Below are 18,601 nucleotides of genomic sequence, written 5' to 3'. Positions count from 1 at the left end.
ACTGAAGAACACACATAGACCCGACGCTTGTGCTCCCCATCACAGACTGCGAGCAGGCAGCTCCATAAAGCGCTCTGTGACACAGCGTGCCATCCCCAGTGCACCTTGGAGGTGCCTCCTCTGATGCTAAGTTAACTTGGACTAAGGTGCCACAGCGTGCTCAGGCACTGCTGGGAATCAGCTCTGCAGGAATGTTTTTGAAAGCAGCAAAGAAAGAGCAAGTGCAGAAGGACAGTGAGTTTTGGAGGAGAAACTTCCTCAACGCAGTTCCCTCTGAATCTTCCAAAACCACGCTCCTCTGACAATCCTGCATGTCAGAGCACTGTTCCACAACTTCAAGACCCCCTATGGCATTTGTTTCAGAAGAAAAAGAGGCGATAACATAAAGATGTTGACTTCCTCAAACAGAGCAGGAGCAACACAAGGTCCCACATGCAACACGCTCAGCAGCATGATGCACAGCTGCTTAGTGGTCAGGGCCAGAACCAAACCTCTCCGCATGGCTTTTAACAGTTTGCCCTTATCCAAACAATCACAGTATCAGACACATCTTTCCAGTAGAGAGACAACCTTCTTGTCTTGAAGATGCCGTGCTGTGGCGAGGCTCTGCGAATGCTGGGTGCAACAACAGAATTGGCCTGTGAGTGCAAGCCCTGCTTGCCTCTTAATATGGGTCTCAGAGGCTGACAGCTGTAAGTGCTTCGCTCTCGCTCACTCGCTTATGGACTGCGACAGCCAGCTCAGAGCCACGGCCAAGCCACGCACTAAGTAACCAACTACTTCTGATCATGGGGGGATCTGCAGATCCTTTGTTCATGTACATGAATATGGTGGCTCCAGAGAGCCTCCTCCTTTCCTCTTACCCCTGCGGCTCACTGTGCTTTACAAAACACAACGGATGGAAGACAACAGACATCAACGTCAAAGCACAGGCTGCAGAAGACGTGCTTCAAGATCAGCCTGTTGTGACACAGAACTAAACCCTTCAACTCTCCAAAGCAGCTCAGCTGTGCAAACCCGGAGCAGAGGGAGCCAGAGGTGGGAAAGGTCACCCCTGCACCTCCCGCTCCCGGCCACCAGGTCCCGGCTCTGTCCCCCAGGCTCAGTCCAGCTGTCATCATTCCTTCTGACCTGATTTAATGATTTGCATATGCCCTGAAGCCAAAATGATTGACAGCCCTTCCACTGTTATCCTCACTTGTGTAATTGCAGCAGCTATTCTTGTACATTCAAATGTCTAATCTTAGCAAGCCACAGAGCTGCTCGGTGTTACGGACCCACAAGGAATTTCCACGCAATTACTCACCGCAGCTCCTGGCACTTACTTTGGCTGGTAAAAGTCCTTCTTGTCCGCTGACCCCAGGCTCTGCAAGACACAAAAGGCAGATGCATTTCTTTAACCCTTTGCCAAGCAAGTATCATTGATGAAGATACGTGGTGAGCAGGAAAAGGCATGCGCCTGTGCTTTCTGCTGCCTGGTGCGGTATGTGTGGGCTGGCTGGACAGGGCAGGCAGCTCAGGACCTCAGCCACCATACGCACCATAGGCAGAGCCCACAGCAGCCAAGGATGTAAAAATAAAGAGTTCAAGCAGAGGTGTGGGGATGCACGAGGTCTGAACCCAACCCAATGTATTCAGGCACATCTGTGTCTCCCCTCACTTGCAGAAGCGTGGCAGAATCACAGAATGTTCAGGGTTGGGGACCTCTGTGGGTCATCTAGTCCAGCCTCCAGGGCGGGGGGAGGGGGGGATTCATGTCCTCTTGAGTCCACCCAGCTGCAAAGAGGATGCGGTGCAGGGTTGGCAGCGAGACTGAGCCATCATCATCTGCAGCAAGCCTCAGGCAAGGCAGGGGACTGAGCCCGAGGCCCACAGCCACTCCCCAAGGACAGGAGCACAAAATTGTTCTGCTGAGAAAAATGACATCAGACCCCAAGCACGTGCCAGCCTGGGAAGCAGAGCCAGCCTGATGCACACTCAGGTTCCCATGAGCCAGCATTTTCCCAAGCGCTGCCAACTCCACCGACAGCACGGTCTAGTAAAATTCTGTCAGCATCCCAACCCAGGCTGCTGGAGCACCAGGGTCCCCTGGGAGACCCCAGCCAGGCTGACCCTCCCTGTGGGGAGCCCAGGGGCAACAGGCACCCCATGGACCCCGCTTTGGGTGCAAGTCAGGGTGCACGTGTGACACACACAGAGAGCGCGCACACACTGCTGTGACTTGCCCCGCCATCCGACGGGGCCTTATATACCCACATACGCCCAAGTCTCTCCCCGAACACGCCTGGTCCCAGAGGCACCTGCGGCAGAGGCTGGCCCCACGCCCTGCTTGGAGGCCCCAGTCCATGGCACATGCTCGCTGAGCGCGGCAGAGCCCCCACCACCCGCGGGACACACAGGGGTCGGCTGTGCTGGACACAGCGGGACACTCCTGGTGGGCAGTGCCGGGGCAGACAGACAGACAGACCCACCAAACCTGGGTGCCAGCAAAGCCGTCGTACTGTCGGAGCCCTCTCCTCCTCCTCCTCCTCTTGGGGATGGTCCTCACCCTTGTGACTTGCCGGGATGGGAGACAGCGGGCAGCAGTGCAGGGTGGCCCCGCCACCCACCCTGTCCCCGTCCCCACGCAGGCAGCAGCCGTGTGCCGGTGTGCGTGCACGCTCGCGGGAAGCACGCTCGGGCTCCGGGGCTGCTGTTGTAGTTTTGCTCCGTGGTTGCCAGGCAATGGCGAGCGCAAACGCCAAAGCAGCGGGAGCAGCGGGAGCAGCGGGGCCGAATGCTAATCAGGGGTGCAGGAGCTCTCCCGCCACTCCTCTCGCCGGCCAAAGCTGTCGAGTGCTCCCACCCTGGGACTGAAAAGCAAGAGTGGAGAGGAGGGCCCCAGCTTTTAAGCAGGCAGGGACCCACTGTCACCAACACATCCCCTCAAAACGGCGCTCCAGCCAAGCCCGTCAGACGGACTGACCCTCTCCCCAGCACAGAGGTGTTGGCTGGACACCAGTGCAGGGAGGCTGCAGTCAAACCCGCAGCGCTGGGTACACGGAGCCGGATGCGTGCCACCCTCTTGCATGTCTCGTGCTCATGGGGCCTGGGGACGCACTTGAGCTCTAACTTGCGGCAGAGCTTGGAGTGCACAAGGAGCAGCCATTTGGGGTGGGGAGATCTCATCTGCCTGCATGCTGAATGCCATGTCAGCGTGCAAAGGCTTGATGGGCTCTGAGCAATCCCCACCGGGCAGAGACAGCAGCACCTCTTGGCTCTCCCTGCTGCTTCCCCTTCTCTGGCATAACAGAAGCTACAGCAAAGTCCCATGGGATCGATGGCCAGACACCAGAATGGGGTGGTCAAATGCTTGCACAGGCTGCCCAGAGATGTGGCGGAGTCTCCAGCCTTGGAGACATCCAAAACCCAACTGAACACAGTCCTGGGCATCCAGGACAACTAGGTGTAGGTGACTATGCCTTGAGCAGGGGGTTAGACTGGGTGATGTCCTCAACCACTCCATGCCTCCCTGAAGCAGCAGAGAAATGAGCACAGCAGTACCGCACAGAGCGAATGCCCTAAGCGATGGGACCTGTCCTCCAAGCACACCCAGAAACACCTCCACTCCCTCGGGCACAGCATTCCCATGAGATATTTCCTTACTTATTTTGAATTGACACCTAAAACCCAGGATGCCAGTTCCTGAACTATCGATCAGTTGCAACGAGGGTCACAAGCTACAACAAATTCAGTTCCTTCTGGTATCTGTGCTAGCAGGGATCATGGAGAACTGTTGATATTTAAGGAGAAACGACTTGCAAACAGCTTTGAAATGACGCATGGAAAACCTGCACCCCATGCAGTCAGAAACCCCCACCAGCTGCAGCTGAGGTCCAGGGGAAAAACCTCCCATTAACTGTGTAGCCAGGTCCAGACAGTCGCTGACCTTTCTGATAACTGGTAACAGCAGGGAACCGACACTAACGCTCTTTTACCTTTCTGAAATGCTGGGGGGACTACTACTGTTGCAGTGCAGGAGATGGCAAAATCTGCAGTAGCCCCTTCACACAGTCACAGGTATCATCAGCATTAATCTCCCCTCATCTCTTGCTAGGATGGAGGCGCAGGTCTCCGAAATCAATCTTTATCAAGGGAAAACCACGTGGAAACTTGGAAGGAAAAAAGGATCGGCTCTTGCAGAAAGGGAGGTGGAGAAGCTGTAGCGAAGCCGTGTGCCCTGTGCCTGCGCTGTGCGACGGCTGCAGGTGAGCGGCACCGGGCATGGCAGCCTGCCCACCCCTCTGCATGCCCCACGGCTCACAAGCCTGTGCAGTCTGCAAGCTGCTGGCAGGATGAGCTACACAAGCCCGCTAAGAGAAGGGGCTACCTTGAGCTTATTAAGCAATTATTTTTTAAGAGTCATGGAAAGCTGAGAACGTTTTAGATGTCTGGAATAAAACAATGAGGCACCAACTTTGTGAAGAGGAAAAACAAAACAATAAAATAGGGAGCAATTGCAGCAATGACTAGCTAAAATAGTTGATTTTAAACCTTATTAAGAGAATAGCAAAGAAGGAGGAAAAGCAGAATGCCAGCAACGTGTCCAAGGAACCAGGCCTGGAGCAAGGCCAGGAGCCACAGATCAGCTCCTGGCTCTACCACCACCCCAAGCTCTGGCCTTGAGCCCTTTCCTCCCTCTTCATGCCTCCACCTCCCCACGTTGCCCCTACACAGCCCTTTGCCTCCTTACTCTCTTCCCAGAACAGACATGGACCATGGCCAACAGTCAGCTGAAGTTACACAGGTCAGTCCCACCATGCTGCATTTCATTCTCCCAAGCACACACAAAACTAAGGTGGCCGTGGATCCAGAGGGCTCCTGGAGAGCAGCTGGAAAACACTCGGCCACAGGAATCACTAACAAATGGAGGAGACCTTGCTGGAGGCCGGTGGAGGTGATGCCTGGGCAGAAGGTGCTCAGGGCCAGCAGCAAGACCCAAGGCAAGGACATGCCTTCATCTGCCTCTAAGCGAGATCCTCATGAAAAAGTGGAAGAAGTGAGCACAGGCACACATGGTGTCACAACAGGAGCCATGGACAGGGACCTTCCACTGAGGAGGTTAATAAACCAGGTAGAGTATAAACCAAGCGACACTCTGAAAACTGTAAGTAAAGCAGCACAGAGATATCAGCAGAAGGAAGGAGGCGAGAAGGCAGTGATGCCCTAAGAGGCCATAGGGCACCTTGGGCCTGGCCTGACGTTGTGCAGCAGTTGACTGTAAGAGGTAGCTGTATTAAGAAAACAATGCCCAAGGCATTTGCCAAGTGCAGGGGCACGACACCATCCTGGCACAACTGGCTGGGAGCTCTTAGAGAGCTCAGGACAAAACTTGGAAGATGCCCTCAAGCCGGGGAGCTGGCCTTCACTGATGGCTTACAGGTATTAATTAGAAAGCACTTAGGGAATCTGCAACGGGAGGCTGCGGGCAGCACGGAGCGTGGGTGCTGCCTGCGGTCGTGCGGTGCATGAAGGGGCAGCAGTGTGGGCTGCAACAGTGCCACCAGCCACCATGCCTGTGCCGCCACACCGGGTACCATGATCTCAGCCGATGTCTGCAGGAGAGGATGGAGAAGTGGCCAAGGGAAGGACAGGACATAAGGAAGCAGAGCAGGGTAAAGGGAACACAGTCTGCATGTTAGGAAAAACGTCCTGGCACTAAGCTTGAACAGAGCGGCACTTCTATAGACTTTGAAAAACCTGACTAGATAAACCATTGAGACTCGTGCAGAGGGGACAGTTCTGGCCTTATAAGGAGCTGGGACCAGCTTTTCTTCTGTCTGTGCCTGGTGACTGAAAGAGGCAGAGAGCTCCCAAAAATGATCAAAGGGTGACCTGGTATTTTCCCCTGACTTCTGGGAGAAAAGATCAATTCCTCCTGAACTGATATGGGATTTGGAGGCTTTTATCTATGCAGGTATACAAAAAAAAAAGAAAAAAATCAAATGCCAGCCTGCATGCAGGCACTGTTGATCTACAGGCTTCCAGCAGAGTTGTCTGCTGGTGGCTCCTGTGCATCAAGGCATCGCTGGGATCTCCAGAGAGTCACAGCTGCAGCGCAATGGCTCAGCTCCCAAAATATATCCAGGAGCCCCAGAGGCTCCCAGAGACCTCCTCCTGCTGCTCAGGATGCTGGGGAGACCCTGGCCTTCCTGGGAGGGAGCAAGGAACTGGAGCATCCTCCACTTCAGAGAGTCCCCTGCAAGCCCCAAGCCCCCCCGCAGCGTGAGTCACCCTCCAGCAGGACCCGCTGTGCTGCTTCTCGCTTGCTCACTTCATTGGTGACTCAGGGCTTAGGAAGCACGTTTTAAATCCCTTAATGAAATAATGGAGAGAGTCCTTTTTATCGGTGTGTATTTTTAAAACAAATGCTTAAGTGAGGCTTGTGCTCATCTCCACCCTTTCCTCCCAGGACACGGAGGTGAGCAACCACAGGGATGGGCAGCACGTGGGCACTGGAGGGGCAGGAGCAGCCCCTGCCACCCCAGCACACGGCACTGGGTCAGGCAGCTACTGAAGAGCTAGCAGGCTACAAGCTCCATCCTTCCAGCGTTCAGGCTCCTGCTGCTGGCAAGGCCGGGAGAGGACGGTGGGACACCAGGATGCTGTCCCCGATGACGTCCCTCAGAGCCTGGCAGTGTCCCCAGCGCCTTGCTCCCCCCGGGCGCCTGTCCTTTGGGATGCAGCCAGGCACCGCCTTAGCAACCTCCTCCCTCTGCAGAGCAAACAACCACCGGAGCAGAGGCAGCAGCAGAAGGGGACGCTGACGCTGAGCCCACAGCTCCTGGGTGCCAGGATGCAGCCTGCCAATATGATTAAGAAAATGTTGTCTCGGGGTCACTACCACCGCGATTCTCTTCCCCTCCCCGTACAAGCATACCTGAGCTAGGCTTGCACTGCCCTAGTTTTGATTCGAGGACATCTCCATGTGATGCTCGGAGCTCTTCTGCAACATCAGCGCTGAAAGTGCAACATCACAGGAAATACCTTAGAAATGCTATGAGGGAAAAGAGAAGGCAGCAGGACACCAGCTTTCCTGGTGCTTTTACACTAAAACAAGACAAACTGAGCGGCCAGAGTGGGTTTATTTGCCATAAAGGAATCGCCATAAGGACCCATGCCCAGGTTCTTTAAAAGAACCTTTGCAGGAGTGTAAAAATGCAGCCTCCCAAAGTAGCAGAGCAACACCCAGCTGCAGCCAGGCCATGGCTAAGGCTTGCCTGGTGGCACCAAACCCAGCAGACCAGAGTGCAGCCCAGGCACCCTGCTCCTCTCACCTTCCCAGCAGCATTCCCAGCGCTGCCCTTCCCAACCCTCCTCGCCAGGGCAGGCCAATCACACGGCCACACACACAACGGCCTGGCTCCCTTCGGCACTGCAAAACAAGCTCCTTTTAAATATTGGATTTTCTACAAAACGTCAAAGACATTTGTGGGCTTATCTCTTTATTCAAAATACGACCCACAATTTTCGCAAAGCCTTTGCAAACCTATGAGAATCCAGGCCAACATAAGATTATTCTCTTAATTTTGCATTTCAGGCACTAATTACACTATTTTGCAAGTTATTTAAATCATATATTTAACAAGCTCAAGTTACACAACGTATATAAGCTTCTCTAGGACAGCTCATCTCCAGAGCCAGCCTTGCTGGTTCCCGATAAGAATTAGCACAACGTGCTGCAGACAGAAAGATGAGATCGATTTAAAGGACTGCTCTGAATTCCGAAATGCAGCCAAGCTGGGGAGCTAACAGACACGGGGTTGGAAACAAGGATGCGCACGGAGGGGTCTAGCAGAGGTATTATTTATTTATTCACGCCAACACACATCAATCCTGTTGTACTTTTTCCTCTCCTAAATGCTGCCAAGAGTAATCTCAGCTCATCTTTTTCTGGGCAGTGTCCCTTCGAGAACAAAGTTATTAGCAAGGCTGAAGAAGCCTCATGCAATTATTTACAAACTATACCAAAATAATCCCCAAAGACAAGTGGCTGCTTGCAGGTGGCAGCTTTCTAAGTCATTCCAATAAAATCTGGCTCAGTAACTCCCAGCGTAATCAATGCCCACAGAAACAAAAGGGATAAAAACCGAGGGATGAGTTATTTTTCCATGCTACAAGAGGATTCTGCAAAACAAACTTGTGGGCCAACGCCAGTAGCGATCTAGGCTGCAAACCTGCAATCCACGCCTGGTCACCTGTGGGGACCTCCGCTCCTGCCCCAGCAGCCGCAGCGTCCCTCAGCCGGGTCCCCAAGCCAGGCTGGGCGGACTGAGGCTGCAGAGCCCATACCCCGCCATCCCGGCTTCTCACCCGTGGATCTGGGCGCTTCTGCTTCCAGGCACAGCCGTTCGTCAAGCACCGCGTCTCTGCAACATGCTGCATTTATGAGTAATCGGAGTTGATGCCTGACTGTTGGAAGGGGAATAAAATTCAGAGCCTGGGATATGAGAGAGTTGTTTGGAAGGAGGAGGAAGGAGGCATCACCCCCCCACCCCAGCTAGCAGCATCCCTCTGAGCAAGGGCTGACCCACCGGGAGCATCGCGGGGCTTGGCCCACTACGCACCCCCATGTCCCTCCAGCCCCCGGCCTCTGCCGTGGGCTTGGCCAAGAAACCAAAGGGCTGTGGGAGTGCTGCTTCTCCCCTGCAGACAGCGGCTCCCCTTCGTGGGCTCCGGCACCCATCCCACCCGCCACTGCGACCTGCCCCCAGCACTGCACCCCCCGAAGCAGGCCTGCCTCGGCACTGCCTGGGCACTGGGCTAATACAGCCCCGAGCCTCCCCAAAACCTGGATTTGAAGCCAGATGAACCCTCAGTCCTAAAATCTCAGATTCAGGCTGGATGAACCAGATCACTCAGCCGAAAAGCACAGTGATAACTCCAGCCTTCGATGTGGCAGTGCTGCAAAGCAGCTCGTGCCCAGGAGGGAGCTCCGGGCTACCCAGCTGGGTGCAGCTTTGCACCTCCAAAGGCAAGCCTTGCTGGAACGCAGACCCTCACCTGCACGCCAGAGCACAGGGGTGGTTAAGGAACGGAGAACAGGGGTGATTAATAAAAGGTGGGTCACAAGGCAGAACAAAATCTGGTTGTCAGGCCGAGGCGGCAGCACTGCCTGCCCAGATGGAGAGAAGGAAGGGGCTGGCTCGAGGGAGGGCGGAAGACACATGCTGCTGGGAATCAGAAAATGGCCTTGGTCTCTCAGAGGATGGCATTTTGGCGGAGCCGAAGCACTGGTGGACCCTGGGTAGCATGTGAGCCGCCAGCGTTTCTGCCTGTGCCAGCCCCAGCCTCTTGCCGTCGCGACCCTGCCTCCTCCTCCTCAACTACAAAGGCTCTGAGGAGGGCCCAGGCAATTCCTCGCAGACCCAACCCAGCCAGGGGAGGACGCCAATAGCTCCAACGTGTTCATTCTTCAGTGGCAAGCTCATCCCGGGCCAGCTCTGGAGTGGGAGCCTGAACCAGCCGTCACGCTCGCCTGCAAACAGTGCTGACCCTGTGCATGCACACAGGGCACTGACGCACATCCACGTTGGGCTTTGAGTCCAACAGAAGGTGCAAAATGTGCCAGAAAGCAGAGAAAAGTGCCTTTGGACCATCTGGGGGGAAGGAGAAGGGAAATGTGGCTGTATGCACGACGTACTCCGAGGCAATCCAGGGAACAGAAACGAAGCCCTGCAGCCACCCCTCAGTAGAGCAGCTCAACCCACACCCAGGAGCCCAAGGAGCTCATGGTGTCCTCCCAGCAGCTCTCCGCACTGCAGGCACCACAGACCCACCAGGAGGAGTCCCATGTTTCTCCAGCTCCCCTGGCCACACATCATGACACCGCATTTGTGCTGAAACACCAGCATGAACCCACCACCTCGCCACGCCAGGACAGCCTCCTGCGAGCAGGCGGACACCCACGCTCCACCGGCTCATCTTACCAGAGGCTGAATGCTCTTCTCTGGTTGTTCATCCACCCCCACCATCTGGGACCGAGGAGGGGAGACCTTGGTGTTTTCCTAGGGGCCGAAATGCAAACATAAACCTGGTTCTTTGGAAAACAGGCTTCATCTTTCACCCAACCTATACCTGACTCCCAGGAAAGCAATGAGATGGGTTCTCCTGAAGAGCAGCCCCGTTATTAGCCCCTGGCTCCAGAGCACATCTCAGCAGCTCACCCTGGCCCTACCGACAGGTTGTATTCATGAGGGCCAGGTCAAGCCAGAGCAGTGCCAAACTCCCCAGCATCATTAAATTCTGCTTCCTCCTCCTCGAAGCACAGAGCAGCAGAGCTCTGCGCATGCATGCGCATCGGACCAAGGAGGAACGGAGCCAAGCCTCAGTGCCACGAGCCACGCCAGCACAGCCCCAACACCCAGCAGTGACCAGTGACACCCCTCCTCCATTGGTCTCCTTCCACTCAGCAGTTAAATGCACACAACTGGGTTGGGTTCTTCATCAGCCAGGGTAACGAGGACAGGCTCCTTCCCTGAGCCTGTCTTCCTACAGGGAGGAAAAGCAAGTCTGCTAATGAGCCAGCACCCCCCAACAAACAAGTCCATTTGCACTCAGTCCATCATTCCCCTGTCTCCGTGCCTTCCCTTGCCTCCCCATCCCCTCTCAGCATCTCCCCCAGCTTCTCCCGCCCCTGCTTTCCCCAGCCAAGCCTCTTCCCTGGCCACACTCCCCCTACCAACGGGGGCTGCTCACCCACAGACCCCTTGCAGCTCACACCACACTCAGGCAGACCCAAACTTCAAAGCATTTCTTTACCCAGAGCTCATCCAGGAAACTTTGTTTTCTCAACTTCCATTGTACTGCTGCATGCCTGTAAAAATTAATTTATGCATATATACACATGCATGCACGCACAGCCTCTTTCTTAAAAAAGTTTCTCCTTCTGGAAGGACCTCCCTGAGCCGTGCTGAGGGCTGGCACAGACCGAGCTCTGCACTTGCTGCTCGTCGGAGCTTCTCCGGATGAAAGAATTTGTCAAATCGCTGGCAAAACCACCGGAGCTCGTAAACTCCGCCAGCTCAACAACAACATCCAGGGTGACACGCACGCACAGGCGTGGGCACCTTCTTTCCGTGTTTTCATTAATCAAATCCTTAATTAGGTAGGTAAGGGCACAGGAGCTGCAAGGGAGGAGAAGCAGACACCCAGGCTGTATATTCATTGATAGAAACACCATGCTGCGCATGCGCTATTTTCTACCTTCTTTTTTCTTCTCTTTTTTGATTACAGCCTGCAAACTATTACTGCAACTTTGAGCACATCGAGAAAGAGCTGTGCTTGGGCTTAAGTGTTTGCAGAATCAGGGCCGACACGTGTAGCTGAACACGCTGCTATTTATAGCGTGAAGCCCTGAGCATGGCACGCGCAGGGGATGCAGCGCAGCTGAGTTAGTGCTGCCGCTAGAACCTGGGGGGGTTTATTTTGCCTTGTTTAAGGGGGTGTCAGCTGCCTGATCTTGATGTTGCATTCATGCACTGCCTGGTATTTTCAAACATTTTGGATTTTTTTTAATCTTTGGGCATACCAGCTCATACATGTTTATACTGGTTTGTAGGTGCAGTTATACATTTCATCACTGAAAATAAAAAAAAAGGGCAAGAAAAAAGGCTGGGAGCCGAGTAGTCAGCTCTCAGCTCCAAGGGCCTGCAGTTAATTACACCCTGTCCTCCAGCATGTACTTTGCACGCTGCATTGCCAGCCCCGCAGCCTGGCTGGGTGGCAGCAGCCTGACAGCAGGTCTGCCCGCCAACCCGGCTAATTATAGTGCGGGGAGCAAACGAACGGGCGGGCTCCCCGTCGCATGCTCCGCTCAGTCAGCTGCAGTCTCCTGGGACGTGGAGGACCCGGGACTGCAGCTTGGGCTGGGAAAGACCATTCCCCCGAGGCATCCAGGGGACCTGGGGGGCACCTCAAGGATGAAGGTCTCCAGGAGAGAACTTCAGGTGGTGTCCAAGGGCCCTGACCCCCCCAGGAGCCGAGTGTGGCCAGACCCATCTGAAGCCCGGCTGCCTTCCGACCAGTGGGTCCACCTCTCCTTGGACAGACCTCTGCACCTCCCTTGCGTTCTCCCTCTGCCTTCACCTGCCCCCCCAGTACTCGGTCTGGGGTGTACCCCTCCACTCTGAAAAATTCAAATGTGTGGGTATATCCCCCTCTCCTCCAGCAGCCTCGTCCCCTCGGTAGGGACAAGCCACCAGATGCAAGTGGATCACAGCACGAGGGTCCCCACACCGGGGTCCCCTGCCACAGCTGCCTGAGGTTTGCTGTCGCACAGGGGAGCCCGGGCACCGCAGACCCCTGCCCAGGCAGCGCGCAGGCAGCAATGCCTTTGCCCCAGCGAACACAACCAGGGCCACTGGAGCGCAGCACCCTCGGGAAGAGCCCTCTGCCATCAGATCACTCCTTTGGTAACACGGCTGGAAAAGGGAGCCGGCCAGAGCAGGGATACAGCCAGCCTGGCCCGTCCCCCACCCACCGATGAGCTATTAATAATCCCCGTGCATGCAAGACCTGCCGGAACATGAACCGGGTTGTCAGCAGGGGACCACATAAAACCCAGCCCTTGCACGAGACATCATCCAACCAGAGCGCAGAACACCATCGGAGAGCAGGTCTCTTGTTGTTTCGGCCCAGAACGTGGCTCCCCAAGGTTATACAATGTCTGAGTCAAACTACGTAAATATGAATCCTCACTCCTAGGAACCTTGCTGCCGGCAGCCAGCTCTGTGCCCATCAACCATGGTGTGATGCAAACACGACCACAATACACTCTTAACTTAATTGAGACCTCGGAGGAAGAGCGGAGCCGCTTGCAGAACAACATGCCCACTGCAAAATAAAGATGCTCCTCGCAGCTAGCCTCTTCATCCTCCTCCTCCTACTCCTCCCCAGCAGCAAGCCCATCGCACCAGGAAACCTGCTCCTGCACCACTCGTCCCCAGGGACCTGATGGCTCGGGGTGGGCTGGGGGGCACAGGAGGCTAAAATGCGCTCTTCAGTTTCAGTCAGGAAAGGGAGCAGATGTGATTCGGGAGGAGCAGAGACACTGAGTGAGAAGGTTGTGTTTATACAGACACTGTACGGAGCAAAACTGCTGCTTAAAGCAAGCGGGCATGACTTCAGTGCCTGAGGTAACAGTTAAAGGTATGCTGAGCTCCACTTTCCCACTGTCACCGAGTCAAGAGAACTCCTTCAGGCCTAAAAATTCATGTTTAGTCTCAAACCAAAAGCAGTTCTTTTAAAAACAGGGCTTGAAGCGTATCAGCCGGCCCATTTTGGAGCTGCAAGGCTCTTTGAAATGAATATGCCACAAGGCTTTTGGGAGCAGACCCTAACGTCCGTGCTCCTCCAGTCCTTGCTGCCAGGCAGCTCTTATCCCTCTGCAGACCCTAGGGACACCAGCCCTGCTCTTCAGCCTCATCCTCCTCTCCTGCACCCCTGAGGTGGCTGGCAGCTCTGCCAGATGGCCCCTCTCATTGGAGCACAAAAACGGGTTTAGGAGAGCTACGGGAAGGAAGAGGGAGCAAAGACTGCCCTGAGATAGCCCAGGTGCCCCGAGAGCCCACAGGAGAACAACCCCAGGGCACTGAAGCCCATGCTGGAACCACTCAGCACAGTCAGGGGTTTTAGGCTGGATTTGTATCCTCTGGCACCGCCAGAGAAATCTGGAAAACAAGCATCTTCGGAAAGCAACGCCAACTGCCATGGAGGGCAGAGCAGGGCAGAAAGCCTGGGGCTACTTACTTAGCTGGGTTTGTAAGAAATATATATACCCCCAAAAAAAGTTGAAGCAGAGGAAAACGTACAAAGACATTATCTGTGTATGTTACAGGTGAGGCTTTAAGTAGAAAAAGCCCCTTGCGCTCTGCATGCTTCTCTAGGAATATCCTTTCCTTGCCACCCTGAAGTTGAGGGAAGGAGGTGCCGGTTCACACCAGGCCACCCGCTTCTCAGCCAGACAGGACAAGGAAAAGGAGAAGGGGGGCAAGGATACCCCTCCATCCCCCCAAAAGCCAACCCCAGCCAGCAACAAGGTTCAGGTCGGCACAAGCAGTGGTGGTGGGGACTCTGCCGTGTCCCTGAGCCCACCTGCCTGGATGGAAAGGGACTGGGACGGCCAGACCTGCCCTCGCTGCTCAGGCGTGCCAAGAGACAGCATCAGTACGCAAAGTATTTACACGGGCTCCAGCCAGCCAACCACCACTAAATATTTAGGCATCAAACTCCATAAAGGAAGCGCAAGACACACTACAGAATAAATTGAGTACATCAGAAAAAGCCTGGAGGGGAAAAATAGATTTTTGGAATGTGTTCTCAATCTCATTAATTGGGAAGACAGCCTTGGAGGGGAAAAAAATTATTATATTCCTCCGCAAACCATTAGCCACTCTTCAGAGTGTATCATATGAAAACAGTTATATAAAAGAATAAATCATATTTGGAATGGCAAGAACCCCAGAATAAAGCTAGAAACTCTGATGTTCCCATATAAAGATAGGAGACAGTTATCTGTTCCAAATTTTCAAGTTTTCTGCTGCGCCAATTCAAATTCACTACATACCAGCACGGCCATATAAAGGGAACTCCACCCATGTAATCTTGGAACGAGCAATAATCCCCCAAACTATCAATTTAATGTATGGGGATACAAAATGAAACAAGAATGTACTCACAGAACGAGCAATCCACTAACGACATGGCAAAAGGCACCAGAATGCGCACACAGGAATATCTATTTAAAGTGACATTTGCATTGAAGGACCGGATCTGAAATTAAGATTTCTGCACGCAGACTTCATAGATTCTGCAAATTAAAAAGGCCATTTCTAGACCCAATGTGAATTTTACTTTTTGTTTTATTTCCTACTATTCATTCAGTGTCACATTTCTTGGCCAGAGCTAGAAAAACAGCTCTTCGTTGGGGTTTTTTAAATCAGCTTTGCTTGTGATCGGCTTTCCAGCCCATCTCGCTTGGACTGTCCTGAGCAGCAGAGAAGTGGGGATAGTTCAGGGGTGCAAGGGCTGAAGCCAGGCAGGGTGCTCCCAGCCTGAAGCATGGGGGGATGCCCCAGTGCCAGACTAGGGGGGATGCGGGTGCTGCACCACGCAGGTGCCAGCTTCCCATGCACAGGTGGCCCCGAGCTCCCCCTTCCCCTGCATTATACCCGGAGGTGGATAAAATCCTCCCTTTTCACAGATTTCTGCAGATCACAGAATCACAGAATCAGAGAATGTTCGGGACTGGAAGGGACCTCTGGGGATCACCCAGTCCAACCCCCCTGCCGAAGCAGGGTCACCTACAGTAGGTTGTAGAGGACCTTGTCCAGGTGGGTCTTCAGTATCTCCAGAGGAGACTCCACAGCCTCCCTGGGCAACCTGTTCCAGTGCTCCGTCACCCTCAGAGGGAAGAAGTTCTTCCTCATGTTCAGACGGAACTTCCTCTGCTTCAGTTTGTGCCCATTGCCCCTTGTCCTGTCACTGGGCACCACTGAAAAGAGCTTGGCCCCATCCTCCTGACACCCACCCTTCAGATATTTATAAGCATTTATAAGGTCCCCTCTCAGCCTTCTCTTCTCCAGGCTAAACAAGCCCAGCTCTCTCAGCCTTTCCTCATAGGAGAGATGCTCCCGTTCCCTCATCATCCTCATAGACCTCTGCTGGACACTCTCCAGTAGCTCTTCATCTTTCTTGAAGTGGGGAGCCCAGAACTGGACACAGTACTCCAGATGGGGCCTCCCTAGGGCAGCGTAGAGGGGAAGGAGAACTTCCCTCGACCTGCTGGCCACACTCCTCTTGATGCACCCCAGGATCCCATTGGCTTTCTTGGCAACCAGGGCACACTGCTGGCTCATGGTTAACCTGTCATCCACCAGGACACCCAGGTCCCTCTCCACAGAGTTGCTCTCCAGCAGGTCCGCCCCAAGCCTGTACTGGTGCATGGGGTTGTTCCTCCCCAGGTGCAGGACCCTGCACTTGCCCTTGTTGAACTTCATCAGGTTCCTCTCTGCCCAACTCTCCAGCCTGTCCAGGTCTCGCTGAATGGCAGCACAGCCTTCTGGTGTATCCACCACTCCTCCCAGTTTGGTGTCATCAGCAAACTTGCTGAGCGTATGCTCTAACTCTTCATCCAGGTCATTGATGAAGAAGTTGAACAAGGCTGGGCCCAGTACTGACCCCTGGGGGACACCACATGTTACCAGCCTCCAACTAGACTCAGAGCCGCTATGACAACCCTCTGAGTACTGCCATTCAGCCAGTTCTCTATCCACTTCACTGACCACTCATCCAGCCCACACTTCCTCAACTTCCCTAGGAGGATATCATGGGAGACTGTGTCGAAAGCCTTGCTGAAGTCCAGGTAGACAACATCCACGGCTCTCCCTTCATCTACCCAGCCAGTCATGCCACCGTAGAAAGCTATCAGATTGGTCAAGCATGATTTCCCCTTGGTGAATCCATGCTGACTACTCCCGATAACCTTCTTTTCCTCCACGTGCTTGATGATGACCTCTAGAATGAGCTGCTCCATCATCTTTCCTGGGATGGAGGTGAGGCTGACCGGCCTGTAGTTCCCTGGATCCTCCTTCTTGCCCTTTTCGAAGACTGGAGTGACATCGGCTTTTCTCCAGTCCTTGGGCACCTCTCCTGTCCTCCAGGACCTTTCAAATATGATGGAGAATGGCTCAGCAACGACATCCGCCAGCTCCCTCAGCACTCATGGGTGCAACACATCATCAGAGACACGGATTCTGTTAGCCCACTCCAGCCGTCCGTGCCCTCAGAGCGCGCGAGGCTGGCGTGGGATGAGGCACTGTGGCGAGGCGCAGGCGATGTGGCATGCGCGGAAGGAGGATGCGACCCCGTGGTCTGAGCGCCCGCTCCCGAGCATGCTGAACGTGCTGTCACATTTGACATCACACAAGGAGCTCATTCCTCGCCTAAACCAAAAAACAATACATAAAGTTCCGCACCTCCACTTGGCTCCTGCCAGTCCCGTGGACCCCCCCTGCCAACGGCAGTGAGGAGATGGGGACAAGGGCAAGAGCTCAACTTTTATCAGAAAACCTGCAGCTTTCAAACTAGCCAAGTGCTGGGGCACAGAGCCCCCTTGCCACCGGTCTGAAGCAGGAGGCTGAAGAAGAAATTGCTTATTTCCTCCAGTTCTACCAGTCTAACACAAAAGAAAAAAAAAAATCGCTCCTGAAGAAACCGCCTCTGTTCCTATGCTGAGACCGCGACAGGTACCAGCAGCACCACGTCTGACCTTCCCCTGCGCCCATCGGCACCGCGCACATCGCCGGCACTGCAGCAGGCAAGCTGCCCGCAAGCGAGTGCCTGGAAGGCAGCCAGCAGCCAGAGACCTGTCCAAGCCATCGGGATGGATACACAGATAAACCAGGTCAGCTAAGTGTTTCCATCCAAGCCAGACAGTGACTAAGAGACAGCATTAATTTGTTACTCAGTCGAAGTAAAACTTTTCAGACCCATAAGAGCCAAATGGTTGTTCCAAGTGAAAAAATACTGCAGGATGCATTCCTTTGCCCTGTCCCAGGAATACCCGAGGATTCATGATTTCAGGATGGAGCTGACAGCTCTTTCACACACCACAAAGCATAACAAGCTAACCTTTCTGTTTGTCTTTTCACTCCCCAAATGTTATTTACTGGTTACAAGACGCACGTCATGTTCACGCAGCGCTCCAGGGAGGTGGAGGGCTGTACGAGCTCCACATTCTGTTATTGCAGAAGATCAAATGAACGCAGAAAACAAAAATTTTATTGGCATTACTGCTGTCAGCACAGAGAACAGAAGAGCGTGCATGAGGGAGCATCCACCTTCCACCCCTTTCTGGATTCAATGTGATGGCACGCGTGAGCTTTACCCAGAGATGTGAGACCAAGAAACAAAAACAGATGAATCCTCCAGTGCTTGGAAGCTCTTCCAAATTTCTTTGAAATGTAATACACTGCTCAAATACCTGTGACTCCTGCACAGTCCCCAAGCGCAGCAGGGACACGGCAGCATCTCCATGCCCAGGTGCAAGGCCCAGCACGCCCAGGCGATGGGGCAGCAGCCCGACACCTTGCTGCAGAGCCCAACAATTCCCACACCCAAACAGAGGGTGGGGGACAGCACCAGCAGCTGTCACTGGTGACAGACTTTTTATTTTCTCCTTTTCGGGTGTCCAGAAAATGGCATTTTCAAGGGCCAGACTCAGAGCCAGGCAGGACTCAAGTACCACACCACATAAGGTGCCATGAAACCCCAAGAGGGTGGCAGCCGTGCACAGCAACGGCAGGGGCAGGCACCCCCAGCCCCCGCGGTGCCACAGCCCCTCAGCCCCAGGGCTGAGGCTGCAGAGCCCAGGGCACTGCAAGGTCCCCGGGGTGCCCCACACTGCTGCCACACATCTGCTGCCCGCAGGCAGAGGAGATTTCACCCTGTCAACCTGGAAAATGCTGCACGGCAGAGCTGTAAACAGACGTACTGCCACAGAGATCGCATCTGACTTGCATCTGAAACACCAGCTTCGGGAAACTAAGAGCAAAACACGTCT

At 54.2% G+C, this 18,601-nt stretch overlaps 1 protein-coding gene across 8 annotated transcripts in view; it reads right to left on the bottom strand.

Annotated features, from left to right (window-relative positions):
* The window catches only part of LOC104333678 (ankyrin repeat and fibronectin type-III domain-containing protein 1), a 257,291-nt gene that overhangs the window by 71,993 nt on the left and 166,697 nt on the right, over positions 1 to 18,601 (bottom strand). For 4 of the 8 annotated variants that reach the window (XM_075436763.1, XM_075436764.1, XM_075436761.1 and 1 more), the window contains one exon: positions 1,326 to 1,366. In XM_075436763.1, coding sequence (XP_075292878.1) covers positions 1,326 to 1,366 — 41 coding nt within the window. Of the gene's footprint in view, positions 1 to 1,325; positions 1,367 to 2,471; positions 2,646 to 8,216; positions 8,232 to 18,601 lie in introns of those variants that run through there. The other 4 variants (XM_075436771.1, XM_075436768.1, XM_075436770.1 and 1 more) reach the window with 3 other exon arrangements.

The sequence above is a fragment of the Opisthocomus hoazin genome, chromosome 15 (assembly GCF_030867145.1).
Source record: "Opisthocomus hoazin isolate bOpiHoa1 chromosome 15, bOpiHoa1.hap1, whole genome shotgun sequence".
Lineage (NCBI taxonomy): Eukaryota > Metazoa > Chordata > Aves > Opisthocomiformes > Opisthocomidae > Opisthocomus > Opisthocomus hoazin.
This window is presented reverse-complemented; position numbering and strand designations above follow the sequence as displayed.